This window comes from Rattus norvegicus, chromosome 11 (genome assembly GCF_036323735.1).
Source record: "Rattus norvegicus strain BN/NHsdMcwi chromosome 11, GRCr8, whole genome shotgun sequence".
Lineage (NCBI taxonomy): Eukaryota > Metazoa > Chordata > Mammalia > Rodentia > Muridae > Rattus > Rattus norvegicus.
This window is the reverse complement of record NC_086029.1, coordinates 70,385,337-70,409,385: the sequence shown is the minus strand read 5'-3', so window position 1 is coordinate 70,409,385 and position 24,049 is coordinate 70,385,337. Positions and strand designations below refer to the sequence as shown.

General features: G+C 45.1%; 1 protein-coding gene across 1 annotated transcript in view; it reads left to right on the top strand.

Moving 5' to 3' along the window:
* Positions 1 to 23,800, top strand: part of Drd3 (dopamine receptor D3) — a 52,208-nt gene extending 28,408 nt beyond the window's left edge. Inside the window, exons 3-7 of the mRNA NM_017140.2 lie at positions 9,036 to 9,178; positions 18,346 to 18,542; positions 19,644 to 19,721; positions 22,118 to 22,460; positions 23,545 to 23,800. Of these exons, the coding sequence (NP_058836.1) occupies positions 9,036 to 9,178; positions 18,346 to 18,542; positions 19,644 to 19,721; positions 22,118 to 22,460; positions 23,545 to 23,741 (958 nt within the window). The 3' untranslated portion in view covers positions 23,742 to 23,800. The remainder of the gene's footprint in view (positions 1 to 9,035; positions 9,179 to 18,345; positions 18,543 to 19,643; positions 19,722 to 22,117; positions 22,461 to 23,544) is intronic.
* Positions 23,801 to 24,049: the final 249 nt, after the last annotated feature.

Sequence of the window (24,049 nt, the reverse complement as noted above, 5' to 3'; positions counted from 1 at the left end):
GAATAAATTTTAAAATGAACAAAGGAGATTTAGCTCTGGTCCAGCTAATCCAACAATGGCTGGCTATGAACAGAAAGTCCAAAAATCTAGAAGTTGCTCAGTCCATGAGGCTGGATATCTTACCTGGTCTTCAGTAGATGCTGGAATTCCAAAGAGGTAGGCTTTAATGCCAGTGAAGGAGTAGACTTGCTCACAAGGTGAGAGCAAGCAAAGTACAAAAGCTTCCTTCTTCCACACATAGGCTTCCGGCAGAAGATGTAGCCCAGATCAATGGTGTGTCTTCATACCTCAAGATCCAGATCAAAACTCCTTCACAGGTGTCCCCTCCATTTTTGGATTTGATGTCATTCCAAACATAGTCAAGCTGACAAGCAGGAATAGCCATCACACTTTTCGAGCATCCTTAGTGTTAGTGATGGAGCCCTCATCGCATACCTCTTCTGCCCCTCTCTTGCTCTCTCCCTACTTAACCCTCCTTCACCCACTCTCCCATTTTTCTCCCTCATCCCACCTATGATGCTAGCTGTGGTGATGCCTCTGGTAGGACACAGTGAAGAGGCACATGGAGCATGAGTCTGAGGTTAGCCTAGATGATGAATACTAACCTCATCTATGGTTTTATCTTACAAGTCTGTACTCCTCTCTGGTGTATCCCCAAAACCACTCTATGACCTCACTTACCAAAAGAGGGAGGGGTGCTTTTAAAACCTTTAAACAATGTAACTTCAGTCATATAAAGACACTTAAACGGGACTCTTGAGAAGTCCACACTCCTGTCTTGGGTGTATACTGCTCTCTTCCTAAATCTCTCTTTCTCCTAATGTTTAAACTTAAACCTGTTACTATTTTTCCCCTATAAACTCTTAATCTGCTTCATACGGACTCAGACTGAAATTCTTTTCTGAAGTAAAGTCCAGAACTCAGGCTGTGCCTGGAAGGAGGTCCCTGAGAGAACTCCTCAGGCTGCTGGGTGGGGCTGAGTCACCTATAACCACTAAGAACATGAAGAAGAGTAGACAGAGTTCTAGAGAGACTGTGGAACAGCTGAGTCCTGATCTTCCTCTCTACCCCAATGAAAGTATGCCTGTATGTTCAACACACACACAGAGAGAGAGAGAGAGAGAGAGAGAGAGAGAGAGAGAGAGAGAGAGAGAGGGAGGGAGAGAGAGGGGGAGAAAGAGAGAGAGAATGGGAACATGGGCCTTACAAAAGAGGTTCTGGGAACAGAATGCAGCTAGTGTTTCATTTGACTGAGTTGGCCATAGGAGGGCCGGCCCACCGTTCTCCAATTTGCAGACGGTCATCATTTTGCTCGCCACAGCCATATTCACACACACACACACACACACACACACACACACACACACACACGCCACCTTTCACTACTTAAAACCCAACCAGCAAGAATAAACTTTGAGGAGTCTTCTGACTCATATAGGAAAGCCCCCAGAATGCATAGCTCTCAAGGAAGAGCTGTGCCTCCAGTCTCAACGGGGCAGGGGCTTACATTTCATAATGGACTGTCCTCAGCAAACCTCAAAACAGAGCTCCCCACCCCCATTCTAGGAAAGAAAACAGGCCTCAGAAAAGCTGTCTCCATTCTCCTTCCCAGCAGTGTGCGATACACAGCATTAAAATCTGTTCATGTGATGCCAGATAGCTGGTCAATTCATTAGAAATGCAGTCATTCACACAGACCTTTGGTCTTCACACAATGCCAGTCATCAGCCTGACAAACTTGACCAAATGGATTCAGTACTTTTTTTGGTCATGAAGCCCTTGTCCATAATAGCAGGGTAGTAAGAGATAGGGGAAAAAAAGAAAGAAAGAAAAGAAATGATAAAAGGGATTTTGAAAGCAAGTAATAAATACTATTGTCATTAGATTCTTAGGCTTGGCTCTGGATGCTTGGATTAAAGCCGTTTTTTTTTTTTCTCCTTTTTAAAAATCAGAGTGGGAAGCCCTCTGATCGCAAGCCCCCACACCATGGCTCCCCCATCTTCCCAGCAGGTCAGTCCTCCCACTGCATCCTGGGTCAGTGCTAACTCAAGGAGGCTGCTGAGAATGTGTCAGGAAAGGAGGACATGACCAAAGCGGTGAAAATTAGAGTCTTCAGAGAGGAGTCTGGGAATAATGCAACCAAATTCATTCACCAGAGAGATCTTTAAGTGGCTCTCAAATGGCACCCATCACACAAGCAAGCCTCCGCGCCTTTGCAGAGAGCACAATAGGTACCAGATGAGTCACAGGCACCTTGGATTTTTAGTTTGCATCTAAATAAGCACTTTATATTTGCAAAGGGCTTTCCAGTCATTTGCAAAAAGCTTTCTCCTTCAACAACTCCACCAGGGGAGTCCACAGAACTAAAGATTTATTGAGCCCCCTGTCTGACCAAATAAAAGGTGGTGAAAAGCAGCCTTCAGAGCTCTGGGCTCATTAAACCCAGGCAGGGAGTTAGAGTCAGGCCCTCCCACCCAGGCCGGGAGCTTCTCTCCTCTAACAGTCACCGAGAGAACCCCCACTTGAGGAGAACGGATAGCGGTAGCTTCGGCTGGACAGTCATGATATTAAGACTTTAATGAGCAATCGGCCAGGTAGACCGAGAATCGAAGGGTGCTCCATGTGTGCTGAAGAGCCTGCTGTCCTTCATCACGGGCTTCATCATGGGTCCCAAACTAGACCCAATCTTCCATCGATTTAGATAAGAGTACTCTCTAAATCGCAAAAATAGCCCCCATTCTTGACAAAAGTTAGGGACCTGTAGAGGTCATGGCTGTAGTTCACTGCTAGAAGTATAATTTCCTATGTCCTCCATGTTTCGGTTATCCTAATTTGTATGGATGTACAGACAACAAAAACAAAATTAGCTAACATTTATAACACTCCAGCAAAGTGAGTATGTTGTCCCATCACATGCACACACACACACACACACACACACACACACACTCGGTGGAGGTGACTAGAATCACAAAGCTATTAGGAAACAAATAAACTGAACCAAAAGTCACTGCCATCTTTTTTCCTCCCCAGGACTAGGGATGGAACCTACCATTTTGAATATGTTGAACTTGCATTCTTCCACAGAGCGACATCTCTAGGGTTATGGTAGCTACCATCAAGTCTGTGATTCTCCTGCCTCCACCCTCACCCCTCGAATGCTGACATTATAGGCGTATGCCACCAAGCCAGCTTGTGCAGCCAGTATCTCCTACAGTAACGGCCCTGGAGCCAGACCCTGGGGCCCTAGCTGCGAAGTCTACACTGCCAACTTCAACATCTAAGCCTTACAGCAAAGCGACTTCAGGCTGTTTGGTTCCTGTGTCTGTTTAACAGAGACATCAGTAACTACCTCAGCCCTTCAACAGTGGCTGGCACGGCACAAGAAAGCGCTCAACACTTGTCTGATAGATAAATTTAATGCGCACTACCTGACAACCAGGAGGGAAAGAATCACAATCATAAAACCTAAAACCACACGGAACAATCGTGGATCTCTTAGATTATCTCGATAGTGATGGCAATACAGTAAGAACCGCCTTTTAAATTGTATTAAAAACAAACAAACAAACCCCGCAAAAAAACCCTTCACAACTGTAATCTTATTCAATAGCTGTGAACAGTCCTGTTAGAAAATTTGTATCAGAAAACTCAAGCCACCGGCCCCCCGCTGTTAAGCCGCGGAGCCGGATTTCAGACCCCAGCCAGTCCTAAGTCCCAGGGCTTTACGGAGTATACACTGACTGCATTCGGGTAGGCTGAGTATTCCACGGGAGAAAGGGCCGAAAACGCCAGAAGCTGGAACACAAAGAAGGTAGTGGGACTGGGAATACCTCCAAGGGAGGTGACCCTAGCCAGGGTTCCTTCTCCATCCAAGCCAGGCCAAGCCTGACCCAGCGCTTTGGCCTCCGCTTGCCTGCGGTTGGCCTTCAGCTAATCGCTCAGAGAGGAAACCGGAGGCTAAACAGTCTCCCTGGGTAGGAATGCAGGGTCCTCGCAGGGCTCCAGGAACTAAGGGGGGCGGTTTTCCCTCTCTGCCTCCCCACAGAGCCTCGAGAGCCCCCAGGTGAGTCGTGAACTTCTCACCCCAGCGGAGCTGGCGAAGTTCTTGCTGCATTTTGGTGCCCTCCAATGGTGGATTTTGGAACAGCCTCGAGGTCTCAGCCACCCACCTACGACATGCTGGGGGGCCTCATTTATTCTAACGGTTTAATCGGTTAAGAAGAACTAAAAAGCATACTGTGACAATGAAAGACTGTAGTCTTGTCTCTCGTCTCTTACCCAAGTGAGCACGAAGCTTTGACAGAAATTCTCCCTAATGCAGACTTTCCTCAGACTTGTCTAATAAGATACATTAGATGTTAAAAATACGTTTCTGGGCTTTACTTTAGAAGTACCGCATGGAAACCACTCGGGGAATAGCTTGGGGATGTGCATTTTAATAGTACACCCCCACACTCCCCAACCCCCATCCCCACATTCCCCACACCCCAACATACTGGCACTTAGCATCAAGCTACTTGGGGAAGTTCCGTTCTGAGCATTCACACTGGTCTCCCAAGTACAAACAAGTGGGACACTGATTTTCTCACCAACAAACCCTTGCTTCCCTGCAGGACTAAGACAGCCACATGTGCCTTTGAGAGGGAATGGGGTCTTTGTCAAAGACATTGGCCCCAGAGATGTCAGACCTGGCTTGGCAGCAAGCACTCCAGAGTGAAACTTTGGGTCCATTCTGCCTTCCCTGAAGCTGGTTCCTCTCATAAGCAGAGTCATGTTCTGTATAATCTCTTGCTCATTGAAATAAATAAGCATTGAAAGCTCGTTTAAGACAGCATACCATTCCCGCTAGTGTGCTAGAACCACGCTGGTGAGACCAATGTTCTAGGAACGTTTCAGGTTGGTTATCGAGCCTTTGGTGGTGGTTTGACATGAGCGGTGGTGGGTAAACTTACACAACAGAAATTGATGCATGTTACAAATTAGGGCCGTGTGTGTGTGTGTGTGTGTGTGTGTGTGTGTAGAGAGAGAGAGAGAGAGAGAGAGAGAGAGAGAGAGAGAATTGTTCCCTCTTTGTTAGCACATCACTGAATATTTAGCATGGCTGGATTCTTTGATGTCTCAGGATTTGAGCCTGTTTGCGCCTGTGTGATGTCTTTATTTGCAATTTTTGTAATAAAATTTATATATAAAAACGTAAGTATTAAAAAAAAGGAGGGGGTTGGGGATTTAGCTCAGTGGTAGAGCGCTTGCCTAGGAAGCACAAGGCCCTGGGTTCGGTCCCCAGCTCCGAAAAAAAGAAAAGAAAAAAAAAAAAAAGGAGGACTTTGCCTACAGCAAGTCCGCGCCGGAGAAAGTAGTCACATCTTTCCACTCCCTAGCCTTCATCTAGCCGTAGCAACCGTTTCATAACAGCAGCAGAATTTAAGTCGCAGCCCCTCTCCCAAAGGCTCCTGGGGTCACCACAAAGTGAGCCTAATGACCACATTTGATTTGGAGCCCGAGCGGAAAAGAAGTCCTCGGACTGATAGGCTTGGAAGGCCACCAGACGAGGCATGCTGTGTAACTGCTCCAGGAGAAAGGAATGGGACTTTTAACAGGACTCAAGAATCCTGTTTCTCCCTCTTCAGAAGGAAGTCACTAGCTTTCATCTCAAGACTCACAGCAGTCTTTAAGCCGTGTTACTCTTGGAAAGTAGCTACATACAAGGCAGAGGTGGAATGCAAGCAAAGGACACACACGGGAGAAACAGGCGACATCGCGCAAACCCTGCTTACCCAGCATGCACCTTGCTCTCCCTCTGCCCAAGCTTTGAGATGCACATGACAGAGTAAGGAGGCTCCTGCCTTAAATCTGGCATCCTGCTTCCCTGGAAACCGAAAAGACAAAAATCGTGGGTCTACATTTAGACCCATAGCTAAAGCCCTCTGAGCCTGGCTGGCTCAAGGCGGCCTACTTGCTTCGTACATGGACCTCTGGGGAATACTGAGCTATACGATGCTTTGAGCCATTTGGTAACCTAAACCAAGTGGCTAATCTCTTTCCATCAGTGAGACAAGTTCAAGGACGACTCAAGACAACGACACTTAGGATGTTGGTGCCATTGATGGGCACTGAAACACTGTAAGCTCAAAGTCAAAAGTAACTATCTGAGAGATATCATGGAGGCTACAGTTGAACTCCCAGGGAGGAGGCAGGATAACGGACTGGACAAAGACTATGGAAAAATATCCAACAACAGACGGGTTTGGCTGAAGCCATGAGTACACGCCAGGAATCAACAGAAGATCATGTTCGCAAAGGAAGTTGAGAGCCCGTGCTGAAGAAAATTAATCTGTGTGTAAAAGAGGAGTCTCAATGACAGTATGTTTATTTTCTGCTGTGGTGGAACAAATTAACACAGGTTTAGAAATATAAACTACAACCCACTTTAACTTCACAATCCTTGTAAGTCCGAGCACTGCAGAGTAGCTGTGGTTTACAAGACAGAGCCCAAGGTGTGAGCTTTTCTGAACCTTAGAATAGTCCTCCTCACAGACTCAGGTTGTCAGTAGGACTCAGTTTCTTACGACTGTAGCAGTGTGGTTCTCACTATCTTGCATGTTACTACCCAGGCTTCTCTGTGCTCTTCTGTGCTGAAGAGTAAACTAGGGAAGTTTTGATGTTCAAGGCAGGATAAATCTCACCCTTTGAAGCTCTTTGACTTGGGGAACAACTCGGCCTCTTTTTAAGGTTCACCTGATACGGTCAGGCTTTCCCAGAACAATGTCCCTTTTGATTAACCCAGAGCCGAGGGATTAGTAATCTAGTCACAGAGGGATGTTACATGACACATAGGTCTCTCCCGTGTACAATGGGAAGGGATTATAGCCAGCAGAATCCTGGAATTCTTCTGTCTCGGAGATTTTAGCTATGGAGGTGGGGAAGACATCGTGAAATTGATGTAAACAACCTGGTAGCAAAGTCCACCTGGAGAGTAGAGCGTAGGGTGGCTTAGGCTAAGTGGAGAGCAGATCACAATGGATCGCTGATAGCCTCTTCTACTGCTTTTCTGCCCAGAACAGCTGAGTCCCTCTAACGCCACACGCTTGTCCCGGTTTCCCCCAACTGACCTCTTCCGTCATTCTCCACCACCTCATACAATGCACTTCCTTCCCGGTATCTTTCTTTCTTTCTTTTTTTTTTTTCTGGACATGTTTGCTTGCATTTTTTGTCATCCCTCTCCTTTACTGAACTCTAAGCTCAATGGGGACAGGGTTGATGTCACTTACTCCAGTCTATCCATCCAGAATGGGGCCTGCATAGAGCGGGTCATATGCTATATATAGCGTACAGCAGAGGGGGCAGGGGGGGGTGGCTGGATAAACCCTGAATTGAAAGTGAAATGAGGAAGTAAGTGATATGGAAAGGTCAAAGGGCAATCAGAAGGTCTGGGAGTTGTGTCTGGTCTTCTTAAAGAAGGTAAAAAAGTAGAGCTGAGTGAACGGGCGTGGGGAGCCAGGCTCTGGTTCAAGCATCTTGAGTGTGTCTACGGATGTCTGACAAGCAGTGGAAATGTGTGTGAAGAATAACCAAAGAATAGACTAGCTAATGGAACTACAGGAAAGACTTTGACTGTGTGGGGTGGTCGGTCTTGATCATCAGTTTGATTGGATTGGGACCTACCTGTGAGATTAGAAATCCCTCCCCTGGGTATGTCTGCATGTGCATTCTGAGACCATTCGAGCTCAAGGGGTCTGGCCTGGTGCAGTCCACTGATGTCATGAAAACATGAATGGACTGTTGGAAGGCGATGGGACTGTGAAGGTGGTACCTACTTAGAGGAAGTAGGTCATCAGGGAAATGCCTTTGAAGGGTATTTGCTGGCCAAGGCTCCTGCCTGCTTCTCCTCTCTGCTTGCTGGATGCTTGAGATGAGAAACCTCCTCTTCCACACAGTCTTACCACCACAGTGTTCAGCCTCACTGAACTCCCAAGGCAGTAGAGCCACTCGATTGCTAATCCTGTGAGCCAAAATAACCCTTTCTCCTTTTAAGTGGTTTCTCTCAGATATTTGTCCCAGACACAAAAAAGACTAACATACCATGTGCATGCAAAGTGGATTCCCAAATAAGCCTCCACTCGGATGTTAGCTCTATTTTCCAAACCTCTCTTAGTTGGAATGCTTATCCCTCTGTGAGTAGAATGTATGCTCGCATACAAGCAGGGACACAGGACTGATGCCATCTGGCAAAGTGTGGAAGAATGACACGAACCCACACCCAAAGTCTTCAGAGTGTGGGGCCTGTGAGTAGAAGGCAGGTTGTGGGTTATGCCGGAGTTCGAGAGGAAGGCCACCTCACAGCTCACTGCTGCTCTCTGTCTCTCGGTTGACTATTCTTTCTCCCTTTCTCTGTGGATGCTCCAATGAGTTCATCTCTCTTAGCCTTTCTGTTATCTCGCTCAAACATTTTTCCTTCTTTAAAATATCTTTTTTGACAATTTCATACATGTATGCATTGTATCTTGAGCACACCCACTCTCAACCCAGGCCTCCCCTACCCACACCCCCCAACACATTGTCACCTCGTTTAATGATCTCTCCCTCTCCTTCTCCCTCTCCCTCTCTCTCTTTCTTTGTATCTCACTAAGAGATTTTTTCCCTCTCTCCCTCCCTCCCACTCCTCTATCTCCTCTCTCCTCTCCCTTCTTCTCCCACCCCCACTTTGTAATCCTGTGAACCCTGTGCTGCCTGCTGGAATCTTGACTGATTCCGTTGGCTTGGCCTTATGCAGGTCTTGTGCAGCTACCCATGGCTGCAGTGGGTTAATGAATACCATGCTATGTCATTGGTGTCCCATGACAGCATTCCACAGCACTCCTCCCCACCATCCAGCCCTTACATCTTTCTGCTCCTTCTTCTGTAATCACTTTTCCTAACTCTCTTCACCTAAGGAACTTTTCTCTTGTCATGTATTTCAATGTGAGTCGCCCTCTAGTAATCTCTTACAACCACTGCTCCCATCATGCCTCACACCTGCCTTTACCCTTTCACAGGTACACAGCGGTGGTCATGCCAGTTCACTATCAGCACGGCACCGGGCAGAGCTCCTGTAGACGTGTGGCACTCATGATCACAGCTGTGTGGGTGCTGGCTTTTGCTGTGTCCTGCCCTCTCCTCTTTGGTTTCAACACAACAGGTAAAAACTATTGCTTCTGTTTCCTGAACTCGTAAAGTCCACATCATTCCCGGGTGGCTGTGAGTGGTACCCATTCCAATATTTCCAACATATTCAGAATCAACATATCATAAAGCCTAGAATAAGTTATTCCCCAATAAGAATTATTCCGGACATTTGAGAACTAGTTCTGAAATGCCTATTTTTATTAATATGCAAAATTGTGGGTTTGGTGGATGGTGCATAGTGCATCTGGATGAATGGATGGGTATATGAAAGTGTCTGTACCTGAGAAGGTTTGAATTTTAACCATATGACACCGATCCAATCCACATTTACCCTTCGCATGATTTATCTTTTAGCCTCAGGAAATCCGTCTTTTGAATGAAAGCTATTGAAAATGCATAATGAGAGAAAAGGGAAGGAAAATTCTATAATTATAATCTCAAAAAATAAAAGAAATATCAAATAGGGAAATGCATAATTAGAAAAAAGGGAAGGGGAAGTTTTTGCAATTATAATCTCAAATTTTTAAAAAAATAAGTATTCAGGCAAATTCCAACTTATAAACATTCTTCCAGGCATTGTATCCTGAACAAATGATTTTAGAAGTCAGAGCACACACACACTGAGGAAGGCAGAGACTCTAGAATCAGAAAGTTCTAAGTCTGAATCTATCTGTTTCTCCTTGAACAAGCTACTGGAATCTTCTGAGCTCAGCTTCCTCACTGATGAATTTAAGATGGTAATACAGTGGTGCACAAAGGAACAACGTCAAATGTATATTCGTTCAGCATATTTAGTTACAAAGTTTTCAATATTTATTTTTATAAACGGCTCTGTACATACAAAAAGCCTCCAAAATTAATCTCTGAAGTTACATTATCTATATGAACCTTATATGACATATCAACATATGTATCGTCTTTCTTATTGCTGTTCAGAGCTATAATGAAACTGCAAAACTGTGATGTAGGTTTTTCAAAGCAAACTCTTTTAGACTGGAACATAGTAGAACTCAAATGAACCAGTCCATATGGACAAAATAGGAAATCTAGACTTAACTTTTTCTGTAAATAATTTTTAAATTTAATTTTTAAATGTTATGTGCATGCATGTATATCAGGCATGATGCTCACAAAGGTTAGAAGAGGGCACAGAATGCCCTGGAACGGAAGTTAAAGATGGTTGTGAGTCACCATGTGGTTAGTAGGAAAGGAATCAAAGTCCTCTGGAAGAGCTAAGCCATCTCTCCAGTCTGCAAATACTTCTTACCTTTCTCTTTAACTCTAGCCTCTTATCCTACACATTGTGTGACTCTGCATCCTGTATAGAGGTTTCTGCTACATAACAGGAATTAAACTGGGATAGCATGTGCAAATGTGCCAAGCACATCCTACCTTCTCAAGGTCAGTCTTGTTTGTCATATACATTAAAGGTTAAGAAACCATGTATTAACAAATGTTTTCCTGGTTAACTCAAAATGTTCACAAAATTTAGTGGGTTACCATTTTGTTCTTCATCACTCGTTACTTTGTTTTGTTTTAACTGAACGACACTTTAAACCCAGGAACTATGGTAACTATGGGAAACTAAAATACCTTTTGTGCTCACTGTTAAATGTGCCCTGTGGGTTAGTGAGAGAGCTAAGTCAACACATTACCTCGTGTCTGTGTGCAATAGCCCTGCATTGGACTCTCATATGGGAACTGAAGTTCACTGCCTGACCCAGGCATTGCTTACTTCCTGGCCCCCAGCACATGTCACCTGTGGGCTGAGCCTGCTTCCCCTACACATTCTGGGATGCTGACAGAGATGATTTGACTCCTTCACACGGGCACACGTACCTCCATAGAATAGCTGAAACCAACTCCAGGTCTGACAGTAGACAGAACTCTCAGCTAATGTCAACATCTCAAGCAACGAGTGATGAGCTAATTGTAGCATGGTGACACCAATGACATCATTATTGTTCTAGAAACAAAACCCAGGAAAATCATCCCAGGGTTTTCAAATTGAGAATTGAAAAGAGAAGAAAAAAAAAAAAAAAAAAAAAAAGAAGACGCGTGACCTAGCACGTGTGCATCAGAAGAAGACCCTACTGCTTCTCTTTGGGGTCTCTCTTTTACTTTGTGTTTTATGCTATTTTTTTATGTGTGTTTGTCTGTTGGTTGGTTTTATGTTTGGAGGTTATTTTGTGTGACTTCATTTGTGAGACAGTATCTCACTAGGTGGCCCAGAAAGGCCTTGAATCTATAATCTGCCTGCCTTAGCCTCCTGAGTAGCTGAGATTATATGCTTCTGCCGCCAAGCCAGGCTGTCTCTTGTTTTAAAGTTTCTTAGCAACACTGTACTAAAACCTCCAATTATTCTCATATTGTGTCAAAGGCAAGGTCCATTAGAAGGACCCGGTAGGTGTTAGCTGGTGTCATTGTTGTGATTATGTAATGGAAAGTTTCCTGTGCCTTAAACTGCAAGAAGCATCTGCTGTAAGGACGATAGAAACAGTGGTGGCTTGGGGCTGGAGAGATGGCTCAGAGGTTAAGAGCACTGTCTGCTCTTCCAGAGGTCCTGAGTTCAATTCCCAGAAACCACATGGTGGCTCATAACCATCCGTATTGAGATCTGATGTCCTCTTCTGTTGAGATCTGATGTCCTCTTCTGGACTGCAGGCATACATGCAGGCAGAAAGCCGTATGATGTATACATAATAAATAAATATTTAAAAACAAAAACAAAAACCAGTGGTGGAGTGGCCACAGGAAAGATCAGCTGTCCCTTCCTAGAACGCAGATCAAGGAATTCATGAGCAGAACTCAGGCATAAGGAATCCAGCCTTGGGGTTGGGGATTTAGCTCAGTGGTAGAGTGCTTGCCTAGCAAGTGCAAGGCCCTGGGTTTGGTCCCCAGCTCCGAAAAAAAGAAAAGGAAAAAAAAAAAAAAGAATCCAGCCTTGGGCCCTGACACAATCTGACCCTCACGGTGTAACTTCTTTTTCCTGATGGATGTGATCTTGGTCAGTGTTCTACTGTTGTGAAGAGACACTATGACCAAGGCAACTCTGATAAAGGAAAGCATTTAATTGGGGCTGGCTTGTAGTTTCAGAAATCTACATGATTACCATCATGGCAGGAAGCATGGCAGCAGGCAAGCGTGGTGCTTGAGAAGTAGCTGAATGCTACATCTTAATCCCACGGGCAGAGATCAAGACACTGGGCCTAGCTTGAGTATTTAAAACCTTAAAGCCCACCCCCCCCAATGGCACACTTCCTCCAACAAAGCCACACCTTCTGACCTTTTCAAATAGTGACACTTCCTGGTGACCAAGCATTTAAATATGGGCCCATGGTGGCCAATCTCATTCAAACTACCAAATAGCCCCTCCAGCAACTTCCCCATTGACAGGTTCATTCAAAAGCCCAGTACAAGTAACTCTTTCCTTCTCTGACAAGTAGAAGTGGAAAGGTTCTCAGGTGTGGTCAATTCCACCTGACTTGGAGCATGCTGGACTTCAAGAAATGTAACAAGAAATGTAACAAGAACTTTTCTTTGAGGCTGTGGCTTGCCATTGTGTTGCTGGACCATTAGAGGCCACAGAGGCAAGCTGAACCTCAGCCTCTTTGAACTTGGAGTTGCTCATGTTCTTTGAAAGGGGGCAACAGGACATAGGCTTTTGGGTGGGAGAGAATTCCTGGGCTTCAGGGACTGGCTGACCAGTATTGCCCCAGCCTCATCAGAGGCCCAGCAGCCTAGTTAATCATCAAATCAACATTCCCTAGCCGCACAGAGGAAGGTATATGTTAGAGCAAAAAGGCAACAGTAAAGATCTCCGATGAGTTCAGTCCTTTAATTTCACAGAGAGGAAAAAAATCGTATTTGAATTTCTGTTAAATCAGATCCCCATTGTGTGTCTTTTTAAAAAGAGAGTTCTAAAAAGAATACATAATAGCCAGTGATAGGATTTAAAAATTCTTCTGGGTAGAGGACTTAAAGTTAAGGAAATCTTATCAGCTCCTTTAGGGAAAAAAAAAAAAAGAGTGGTATTTATTTGATTTTAGCAGTAGAAATGTCACCTGGCTTTCAGAACCCTGGAGCTAGAGGGAACTTGGTTGCTCAAAAGTTGAAAGGAAGAATAAAAGCACACTGTTTGAAGGGTAGTGACTCATCCTAAAATCAGATTCATCAGCATCTCCGTCTTTGGAATCGACTTCAGGTCAAATCCTTCAACAAGTCTAAAGTTCATCAGTCTTTCAAGTCAACCTTCTCTCGACCTTGCTCTGCACATCACTCAAGTTCCCAGCCTAACTCTCAGAGACCTCCAAGCCCCTCCTTGTTGCTGCTGTTCTGTGCCTCTTCTTTCTTTTTGTGTGATTGTGTGTGTGTGTGTGTGTGTGTGTGTGTGTGTGGTGTAGGAGTGTATATGTGTCTGTGTGTGTGGAATGTATGTATGGTATGTGAGGTGTGTGTGTCTGTCTGTGTGTGCCTGTGTTTGTGGTATGTGTATATGGTGTTTGTGTGTGTGTGTGAGTGTATGGTGTATGTGTATGTGTAAGTGAGGTATGTATGTATATATGATGTGTGAGTATATATGTGTGGTATGTATATATGGTATATGTGTCTCTGTGTGTGGTATGTGTGTATGGTGTGGGTGTGTGAGGTGTGTGAGTGAGGTTTGTGTGTGAGGTGTGTGTGTGTGTGAGGTGTTTGTATATGGTATATACGTGTGGTATGTGTGATTGTGTGTGTGTGCGTGTGTGTGTTTATGGTGTATGTGAGGTGTGTGTAAGGTGTGTTGTGAGGTGTGTGAGTGAAGTATGTGCGTATGGCGTGTGTATGTGAGGTGTGTGTATATGTGAGTGAGGTGTGTATTATATATAGTGTGTGTATGTGTGTGTGCATGTGTGCATGGATGTGTGTGTGCATATGTAGTGAATGTATGAGTATGGTATATGTGTATAGTATGTTGTGAGGTGTGTGTGTATGTGTGTGCATGTGAAGTATGTGTATAGTATGCTGTGTGTATGCTGTGTGTGTATGTGTGATGTGTGCGTAGTGTGTATATGCATGTGTAGTGTCTTAGTTAGGATCTTATTGCTGTGAAGAAATACCATGACCAATGTAAGTTTTATAAAGAACAACATTTAATTGGGGCTGGCTTACAGGTTCAGAGGTTCAATCCATTATCATCAAGGCAGGAGCAGGGCAGCACCCAGGCAAGCATGGTGCAGGAGGAGCTGAGTTCTACATCTTCACCCGAAGGAAGCCAAGAACAGACTGAACATCCCCAGGCAGCTAGGAGGAGGGTCTCCAAGCCCAACCCCACAGTGACATAGTTCCTCCAACAAGGCCACACCTTTCAGTAGTGCCACTCCCTGGGTCAAGCATATGCAAACCATCACATGTGGTATGTGTATGCTATGTATGTATATGATGTATGTATGTGTGCATATGGTGTGTGTGTGTGCATGTGTGGTATGTGTGTATGTATGGTGTGTGTGTATATGTGTGTGTGTGCTTGGGCATGCTTGTGTACATTGTACATATGTATAAAGGGCAGAAACTCAATTAAGGGTCTTCCTGTGTTGTTTCCCACCTTATTTAAGACAGAACCTCTCAGTAAATTTGGAGCTCACTGGTTTGCTAGACATCAGCTAGACAGTAAGTCTCAGGGACTCCTCTGTGTCTGCTCCCTCCTAACCCCACACCTATCCCAAGTACTGGGGTGACAGACACGCCTATCTGTCATACATGCTGGGGATCCAAATGCATATCCTTTTGACTGTACAGCAAGCACTACACTGAGCCATCTTCCCCGTGCCCTCTTTAGTGTCGTACCACCCAGCATAGGAACTCTGAACGTAGCATGTGCTCCTTGAAGCTGAGTAAGTTGATGTGTCTTTGCCATCGGCCCCTTCTTTTCTCCAATTCCAGAAAGTGCTATTAAAGACTCCCCATACCCATGTGGCCCACCCCAGTACCCTGCGGCCAGTGCTTATGTGAAATGCTCATTTGTACATTTTCCTCTCTGTTTCTCCACTCACACATCCTTTCAGTGACTGCCATGCTTCCATACGGTACTGTCTCAGATCAATCATCAGACAAAGGCACCATGTCTCCCGAGGGAGCCTCAGCTGCCCAACACAGCTCTAGAGGACTCAACAGAGAAGCATTCAGGATTCTGTTGTGCGAGGCCTCCCACTGCCCTGATAACCCGATGCCCTTCCACAGCACCAGTCCCTGACTCCAGTGTCTCCCTCCCTGCTGTGCAGACATGAGACCGCATACCCTCGTGGGGGTGGGGGTGGGCATTCTGGAAGAGGCTGCAGAGCTTGATCAGAGTGTGGACCGCAGTTGACTTCAGTGGGAGAGGTAGGAAGGGATGACAAAGCAAGTTCAGCGACTGTAGATGAACATGGTCAACAGCCCCAGTATAGCTCCTGGCTCCATCTCCATGCTCTCTTTTCTCATGCACATAGTTGCAATGTTTTTAATGGAAAAATAAATGCTTGCACATGATAAAACATTCATGAGGTGTAATGAGATACACCCAGACTTTTAGCTATGTCAGTTTGCCTCCTACCCCAGATGAACAGGGGCTGTTATCCCCTCCCCTGAAGTAAACACTAATATTCTTGAAAGATGTTCCTTGTAACAAGTGTGTGTGTGTCTGTCTGTCTGTCTGCGTGTGTGTGTGTGTGTGTGTGTGCGCGCGCGCGCACGCGTGTGTGTACAGAGAAGCATACTATACCCACTTTTGACTCCATTATTTTCAAAAGTAGTTCGTTTATGGAAGTTAGCCTCCAATACCACGGAGGGCAGAGAAATGGAGAGGTTGAATATACTGGGACAAGTGAGGAACACGCAGCAAGGTTGGCAGAGAGCTAAATCTCCGGGAAGACAAGTCCCCTGGCCCCTTCTTCCCAACACATGCTGAGACTTCTCCTCACTACAGGTGGCACTGAGATCGGGGCCAGCCAGTGACAGCAGGCGAGCTGACTTCAGTGGCTTCAATGATCACAGCCACATGGCTCCCTAGGGACTGAGAAGGCCCACCAGCTGCCATCCCATTCCTGCCCCCAACACACTGTCCCCCAGAACAGCAGATGTCAGTTCAGGGGTCACTACTCAGGGCTGTATGTGCTGTTTGCTAAGGGGGTGCTGAGGTAAGGTCAGGTGAGATGGCATCAATTTCATTCCATCTCCAACAGCATGAGAAGATGTGGGAGCAGCCTGAGTGGGTGCTGGGCTGTGCTGTCCCTGGGATGCCTCCCTGGGTGCTAGACACACACCCTTTTCACGTTAGCTTTTAACTGTCTCCCCCTGCTCTCCACTCCACTCCACTCCACTCCCCTTTCCTCTGCTTTCCTTCTCTCCCCTCTCCTCCCCTCTCTTCCCCTCTCACCCTACCCTCCTCTCCCTCACCACCTCTTCCCTTCGTCTCCTCCCTTCCCCTCCCCACAAATCTTGTTCCCTGTGAGTCTTTCTGCAACTTCAATTCCAATTCCGTCTTAAGTCCAAAAAAACTCAAAAGACATAAACAACATTGATATCACAAATAAAAAATGATAATTATTATAGCAACGAGTTTTCTTCATTATTTCTCATAGCTATTATGTAAGAAACTAGAGCTGAGTAACATTGATGACAAGGCTAAGATCCCTTAGCGAAGAAGCCAGCAGGTCCTTCTTGTCTCACACCCTGGATTCTCTGTCTTCAACCTATTTCAAAAATCAAGATTCAGAACTTGGGCCCCGAGTGGCCACTTCCCTTTCTGCCCTCTTAAATCTCAGGTTACATCTCCCAAGGCCAGACTTGGGCCCAAGCTTCCACTCTTCTGTGAAGGAGCAGGTGTACCAACAGCTATTACTGATGATGTGGGATGGGTCACAGAAGTGCCTTGTCCTGGGGTAAAAGGAGGTGGAAAGTCAAAACTACAGAAGGAAGGTCGATTTGGGGGTTAGACTGGCTACAGGAAAGTACCTTAAGGTTGCATTGCCTTACGACACTTAGTGAACCTTTCTCAACTCCAGCCTGTGTATCTAAGAATAGAGACAAAAATGCCCCCGCCATTGTGATTGGATAAGATCATGTGTATAAAATCCTTGGCCTAATGCCTGGAACATGTTAGCTTGCTACTCTTTTTCACAAGTTGGAGCAAGTCTCTGCCCTGATCCTGAGTACTGCATGAATCTCAACATCTTCTAGTGAAGAAATTGAAATCTTAGGACTTCCCAAAAAGAAGTTGAAGAAGCACTTTGGGCCATAAATTAGGGGCAAGAACTCTTTATGTGTGTGTGTGTGTGTGTGTGTGTGTGTGTGTGTGTGTGTATTTATACATGTGTATATTTATATATATGTAGTTATATGTATATGTATATAAACACATACACACACATGTAAATAATATACACTATATGGATATATAGTGTATATCTGGTACCCACAGAGGGCAGAAAAAAAATGATAGATCCCCTGGAACCGGAGTTACAGATGGTTGTTAGCTGCCATGTGGATGCTGGAAAATGAATCAGAGTCCTTTGCAAGAGCAGCAGTTGCCTCTAACCACTGAGCCATCTCTACAGCCAGCGGACAAGGAGACTTTTGAATTCACATTCTCCTTCCTGTGTCTCTTTCCATCCTACCCAGTGCCAGGAGTCCCTAGAAAACCAAATACCTATCTTCTGTTCCTCTCCCACCTGCCACGGCTTGAATCCACACTCTGGATCCAATAGAGGCCTTTTTCTTTCATGGCATTCAGCCATCTGTTCATGTGTCCACAGCAGCAGACTGTTTCCTGGGTGTGGCATCACCTCAGAAGCCTCTGCTCCCCCGTTCTGTGCCCCTCCTAGGCTTCGCAGGTTACATTTCTCTGAGTTACACCCGACCATTTGCATGGAAGAGATCATCTGTCTAGCTAGACTGTTTGCTCCTTCAAGGGCAGACACCCTCCTATTCATCTTCACAGCCTCTGTTCAGATCAGTGTCTGGAATATAATTATTGATAACTTTTTTAAGTCAACTGCAAGAAGGACAAAGATGAATTAACTTGTTTTCTTCAGGGCACTGACAACATAGGTGTCTGAGACCAGACATTCCGGTCCACCCTCCCATACCATGCCATATGGACTTATGCTCAGTGTTCCACACTGAGAATAATTGTATTACTTTCTCCCCTTCTCCTACCCACAGGGGATCCCAGCATCTGCTCCATCTCCAACCCTGATTTTGTCATTTACTCTTCAGTGGTGTCCTTCTACGTTCCCTTCGGGGTGACTGTCCTGGTCTATGCCAGGATCTACATAGTCCTGAGGCAAAGGCAAAGAAAACGGATCCTCACTCGACAGAACAGCCAGTGCATCAGTATCAGACCTGGCTTTCCTCAGCAGGTAAGCACCTGGCAGGAGCTAGGGGAAGACATAGCAGCCCTCAGTCTCCATGTGACCATCTGTGAGCATGGTGCCAGCATCCACACTTAGGAGACAGATGTCATCGTATCACCTTCTACCCAGCTGCCATTGTAGGATAGGAAATGCAATCTTGAGCGTGTACTGGCTCTCCCAAGATCTCACCTTTCTTGGTAAGCCAAGAAGCACACTTTCTAAATTGTTCTCTTAAGAACCTTCCACCCCCCGCAGTTCAGATGTCCCACAAGGTCTGGTTTTATTGAACTGGGATGGGGGCAGGGTAGCCTTTCGCTGTGACTGTTGTACTATGCACTACTTCCTGTCCTCAAACCACTCATTCCAAGAATCATCCACCTTCGACTGTCTTCCTGATCTGTCTGCCCCTGTGTCAAGGTACTGACCAGCTTGGGGGAGAGCTTTTTCTAGGCTCTACAAAGGAAGTTTGGAGCCTCAGCACTGATCTTACAGTTCCTTGAGCTTTGGATTTTGCTCACATTGCTGCCTGGCACATGGTGGTTTCCCTGCCATGAATACCAATCACCTCCAACCAACCAGAAAAGGACCATTGTACTATAATGCTACTGTCTTCAAGGAGCTTGGAAACAGGGCCTGAAAATAAGCCTCACTTCCATCACCTCCTTACCCCCAAAAAGAGAGAAAAACTCAGAACCAATTGGGATGTTTTCCAAATGTGAAGCGAAAGCAATGGAATGCCCAAAATATTAAATGCAATAGAGGTTAAGAAAAAAATGACTAAGCCTCAGGAAAGGGTTTTCTGGGGTGAGAAAGAACTGAGTTTAGTCTTAAAGGCAGAACCAGTTTGAGTGTCTAGCTCAATCTCTCATGATCTGTGTAGATCAGACTCTCAAAGCCAAAGCTGTAAGATCTGCCTTGAAAAAGACAATAGTCCTCATGAAATAGGAGATCATGACCTAAGGCTTAAGATATGAATATAGTGCACTCCAAGTACTGTCATGCTACATGTCATATAGTACATGTCATGTCATGTAATTACATATGACATGGTTCAAGTTTGTAGAGCTTATCCCACAACTGATTGTTTCTTCTTCCTACCTACCCCAGTCTTCCTGTCTGAGGCTGCATCCCATTCGGCAGTTTTCAATAAGGGCCAGGTTTCTGTCAGATGCCACAGGACAAATGGTAAGTGGGTGTGTCTTAGATCATGGGGGAAGAGTGAGATGTCTTTCCCTAAGATGCTGATTTGTCTTGATGTCACTCCTAACACAAAGCAAAATTCGTCATGGATCCCACACATGTATTTGTCATATATGCCAAGATTCCAGAGTCTTTGTGAGTGAAGTCTCAGAATGGGTTTCAAATAAGGACACTCAGAAATCGTAGGACTGGTAGGATAGATCTCAATGAGTGGAATCAGTGACTTTCAGATGTGGTATGAGGATGCCATCTAGAGCCACCTGCAGTAGATGGAAAACAGATGCCATTGAAATGGACACAAGGGAAGAGGCAGAGAAATAAAACTTCCAAGTGCTCTGATTGTTACTGACAGTGTACAGAACCGTGACAATATCACGGTCACCCTAAGCCTTGCCTTTCTAACTCAGGCCAGCCCTTGGCATACCTAGCTAGCAGAGTGCAGAAAAGAAGCTAGAGATGTCAAACACAAGAGCAGGGCTCCTCTTCCAGAGCTCACACTAGGAATTAAACTTCAAACACTGAGAGAGATGAAGAGTTGAGCCTTGTCCAGCCTCTCTGTAATTAATTAACAACTCTGTACATGAGCCTGCTGTAGCAATTAGAGACTCTTGATGTAAATGAGAACAGATAGACAAGACGTTAAAAAGGAACGTGGCAGATCCACGGTCTGAGGAGATGCCAAGGCTAAAGGAGAAGTGCTGACTTCCCGGGAGGGATGGGCGAGCCATGAGGCTGCATTGGCAGGAGTGTGGAGAACGAGGTTCTGTCATCTGTGGGTAAAAGCCTTTCTATCAGCCATCCAACCACAGAGGAATCTGCGTTTCACACCTCAGCTATGGAGGCAGGGCTAAGGATTCACAGAGCAAACTGAGAAACACGGTCACCAACTTGGAGTCTTAGAAGAGTCACTCTCTTCTCGTAGGGCAGATATTCACATCAGTGCCACAGAAGCAGGGCATTCTCCAGTTCCATAGGCACCCTCAACTAATCGCCAACCCAGCTAAAGACCACTAGACTTTAAATATTGTGATTTCTTTTTAAATAATAGATTCCACCTTAATCATGAACATTGTCCTCACTGTAGATTAGATAACATAATGTGCTTATATTATCAGGAAATCACATCAGAACAAACCCCAGCAGTTCTGAAGTCTCCAACCCAAAGGCTCACCATGTGAATCTCCCCTTGGTTCAGGAGCCAAAGGACAGAGAGAGGAAGGGTGAGGAAGGAATAGCTGGCCTTTATGACTATGGTATTAGGAGTTACAGAATCCCACTTCCTATTTAAGATTGACACACATGTCTAATCTTTCAAATATGAAAAGTTCAAATGTCAAACACATACATATCAACCCCATTCCCCAGACAAAAATACCAGAAAAAAATCATATTTTATTTTTCCTAGTTTGTTTTCTGTCTTACAATGGAGTTAGAAAACAGTTAGCGTCATGAAGGATAACATCTACTGACTAGGGAAATTAGGATACGAATTTTAGTTTCTTTCTTTTCTTCTTCTACATATTGACATTCAAATTTTTTTAATGAAAATGTGGGGGCCGGAGAGATGGCTCAGTGGTTAAAAGCACTGACTGCTCTTCCAGAGGTTCTGAGTTCAATTCCCAGCAACCACATGGTGGCTCACAACCATCTGTAACAGAATCTGATGCCTTCTTCTGGTATATCTGAAGTCAGAGACAGTGTACTCATATGAACAAATAACTCTTTTTTAAAAATGTGGTAGGTATATGTGATCTCAGGTATTTTGGAAGTAGAAGCAGGAGAATTAGAAACTTCCTGGCAAATTCAGGGCCAGCCTGAGCTACATGACACTCAATCTTAAAACAAAACAACAACAAAAAAAAATCGTTAAAAAAATTAAAAACGTTTTTTAAAATGAAGAGACAAAACAATCCCAGAGTCACCCTCAGCTAGCTTCAGTAGTTATCAATTTGTGACCAATCTAATCTCACGTATGCTGCCGTCAACAAATACACACACACCCTCTTAAGAACCAAATAGCAAGCATTTCAGGGCTATGCCTTTACATCTCAAAAGTGGTTATTACTATAATTTATTTAAGAACTCGAAGCCTTTATCTTGTAGGGTTCCCCATACTCCAAGTTTTGCCTAATACATCCTCTGGATGGCACTTAGCATGTTAATTGCCATAGCCAGGTCTTTCTAATTCAGAAAGGCCAGGCTACAGAGCTTGGGTGCCTTCCTCCTGGATTGCTGTGATGATGGAATGGTCTATGGGGTAGCTGCTTTCCAGTGGTAAAGTCAGAAGCAAACTTCCATCACTTCCCAGGGTCCCACCGCTCCCCCTGTAGGGTGTACCCAAGGGTTTCCTCTGTTTGCTTTTCATTCTTTTCCCCTTTCAGGAGCACATAGAAGACAAACAATATCCCCAGAAATGCCAGGACCCCCTTTTGTCACACCTGCAGCCCCCCTCACCTGGTCAGACACATGGGGGGCTGAAGCGCTACTACAGCATCTGCCAAGACACTGCCTTGAGACACCCAAGCTTGGAAGGCGGGGCAGGGATGAGCCCCGTGGAAAGGACTCGGAACTCCTTGAGCCCCACCATGGCACCCAAGCTCAGCTTAGAGGTTCGAAAACTCAGCAACGGCAGGTTATCCACGTCCCTGAGGCTGGGGCCCCTGCAGCCTCGGGGAGTACCACTTCGAGAGAAGAAGGCCACCCAGATGGTGGTCATTGTGCTTGGTAAGTCCGAGTTGCCGGTTTGGGTTGAGTTGATGGTTAGTTGAAGCGAGTACTGTGTGCCACCATGGGGGCTATTTCAGCCACATTTAAAGAACATTGGAAGTTGAATTATGAAATCTCTATAATACAACCGAAAAGATTCTGTATGAATATCAACATTGATGCAAAAGAAAAACCCTAAATGAAATTTATGAAGTCATTTAATCTGGGTTATCGTAGTGAATTATTATGTATAAGTCGAATAATAATGATTCAACGAGGGTCTGGCACACACTGGATATTTAATAAGTATTTACTTACTTTAAAATATAAGGGAGAAAACAGAATGGCAAAATTCTACTCTGTCGCATGATGTGATGCTGCCTAGATCACTTATAGATAGGAAAAGGACAAAATAAACTCATCGAGATGTCAAAAGGCGATTATCTTTCAGTTGTGGGTAGTTCTTCTCTTTCTATGATCCTGTATTGATCAAGTTCTCCACTCTGTATATGGCCAAGTTTAGGTTTTATAGTAGAGAATCTAAATTCCAACTGCTAATTAATTAGTTTGATGAACCACAGATGTCACAAACATTAGTGAGGGTGATTTCATCATGGCTGGTGTCACTGATGAGACTCAGTAGTCTCATGTTCAGACTTCCCAGCACAGGGACTGGATTGATTGGGTTTTATCATCTTTATCAGATATCCTCACTGCGTAGGAAGGCATGAACAAATATCTGGATTTAATGCAGAGGGAGAAAAAAGGGATTGGCCAAGAAACTCCTAAAAGTCAAACTAGAAAGTTAATTTAGCAACCAAGGCCTGAAGTGGATGAAAGACATTGGAATAGATGCCTCTTCAGAGACACACATGTGCCTAATCACACCTACCTTGTGGAGTCGTTGTAAAAAGTAAATGGGTGATACCAATGACGGAAAAGGCAAACCACTGTGTGAAAGCAAAGCTACAGAAAGTAGAAGCATATGACACACCCAGCAGAGTGCCCAGCATAGAGAGAGGACTTGTGAGTTGCTTTTCGTGTTCTAAGGAAAGTATTAAGCAGACTCCTTACGCAGCTTCTCTCTTTCTTTGCAACCCAGGAGCCTTCATTGTCTGCTGGCTGCCCTTCTTCCTGACTCACGTTCTTAATACCCACTGTCAAGCATGCCACGTGTCCCCAGAGCTTTACAGAGCCACAACGTGGCTAGGCTATGTGAACAGTGCCCTGAATCCTGTGATCTATACCACCTTCAATGTGGAGTTCCGCAAAGCCTTCCTCAAGATCCTGTCCTGCTGAAGGAGGAGAAGAGACCGCACTCCCTTTACCCACTTCGAGATGCCAGGCAGTTTGAACCCCTGCCCATCAGGGTCTGGTTGGGATGCCTGCACTGGGCTCTGGTAATGTGGTATGAAGAAGATTCGTGAAACAGGACAACCCAGGTTAGGAATAAGCAACTGTTTACTTCAAGATAGAACGTTCTACCTCCCCAGCTTACATCTGGCTTCATCCTGCCAGTCTTCGAATTACTAAGTACTAGGCAATAATTCAGAGAGAAGCTGTTTTTAAAAAACATGTATGGGTCACACACAGAGATTGTCATCGGG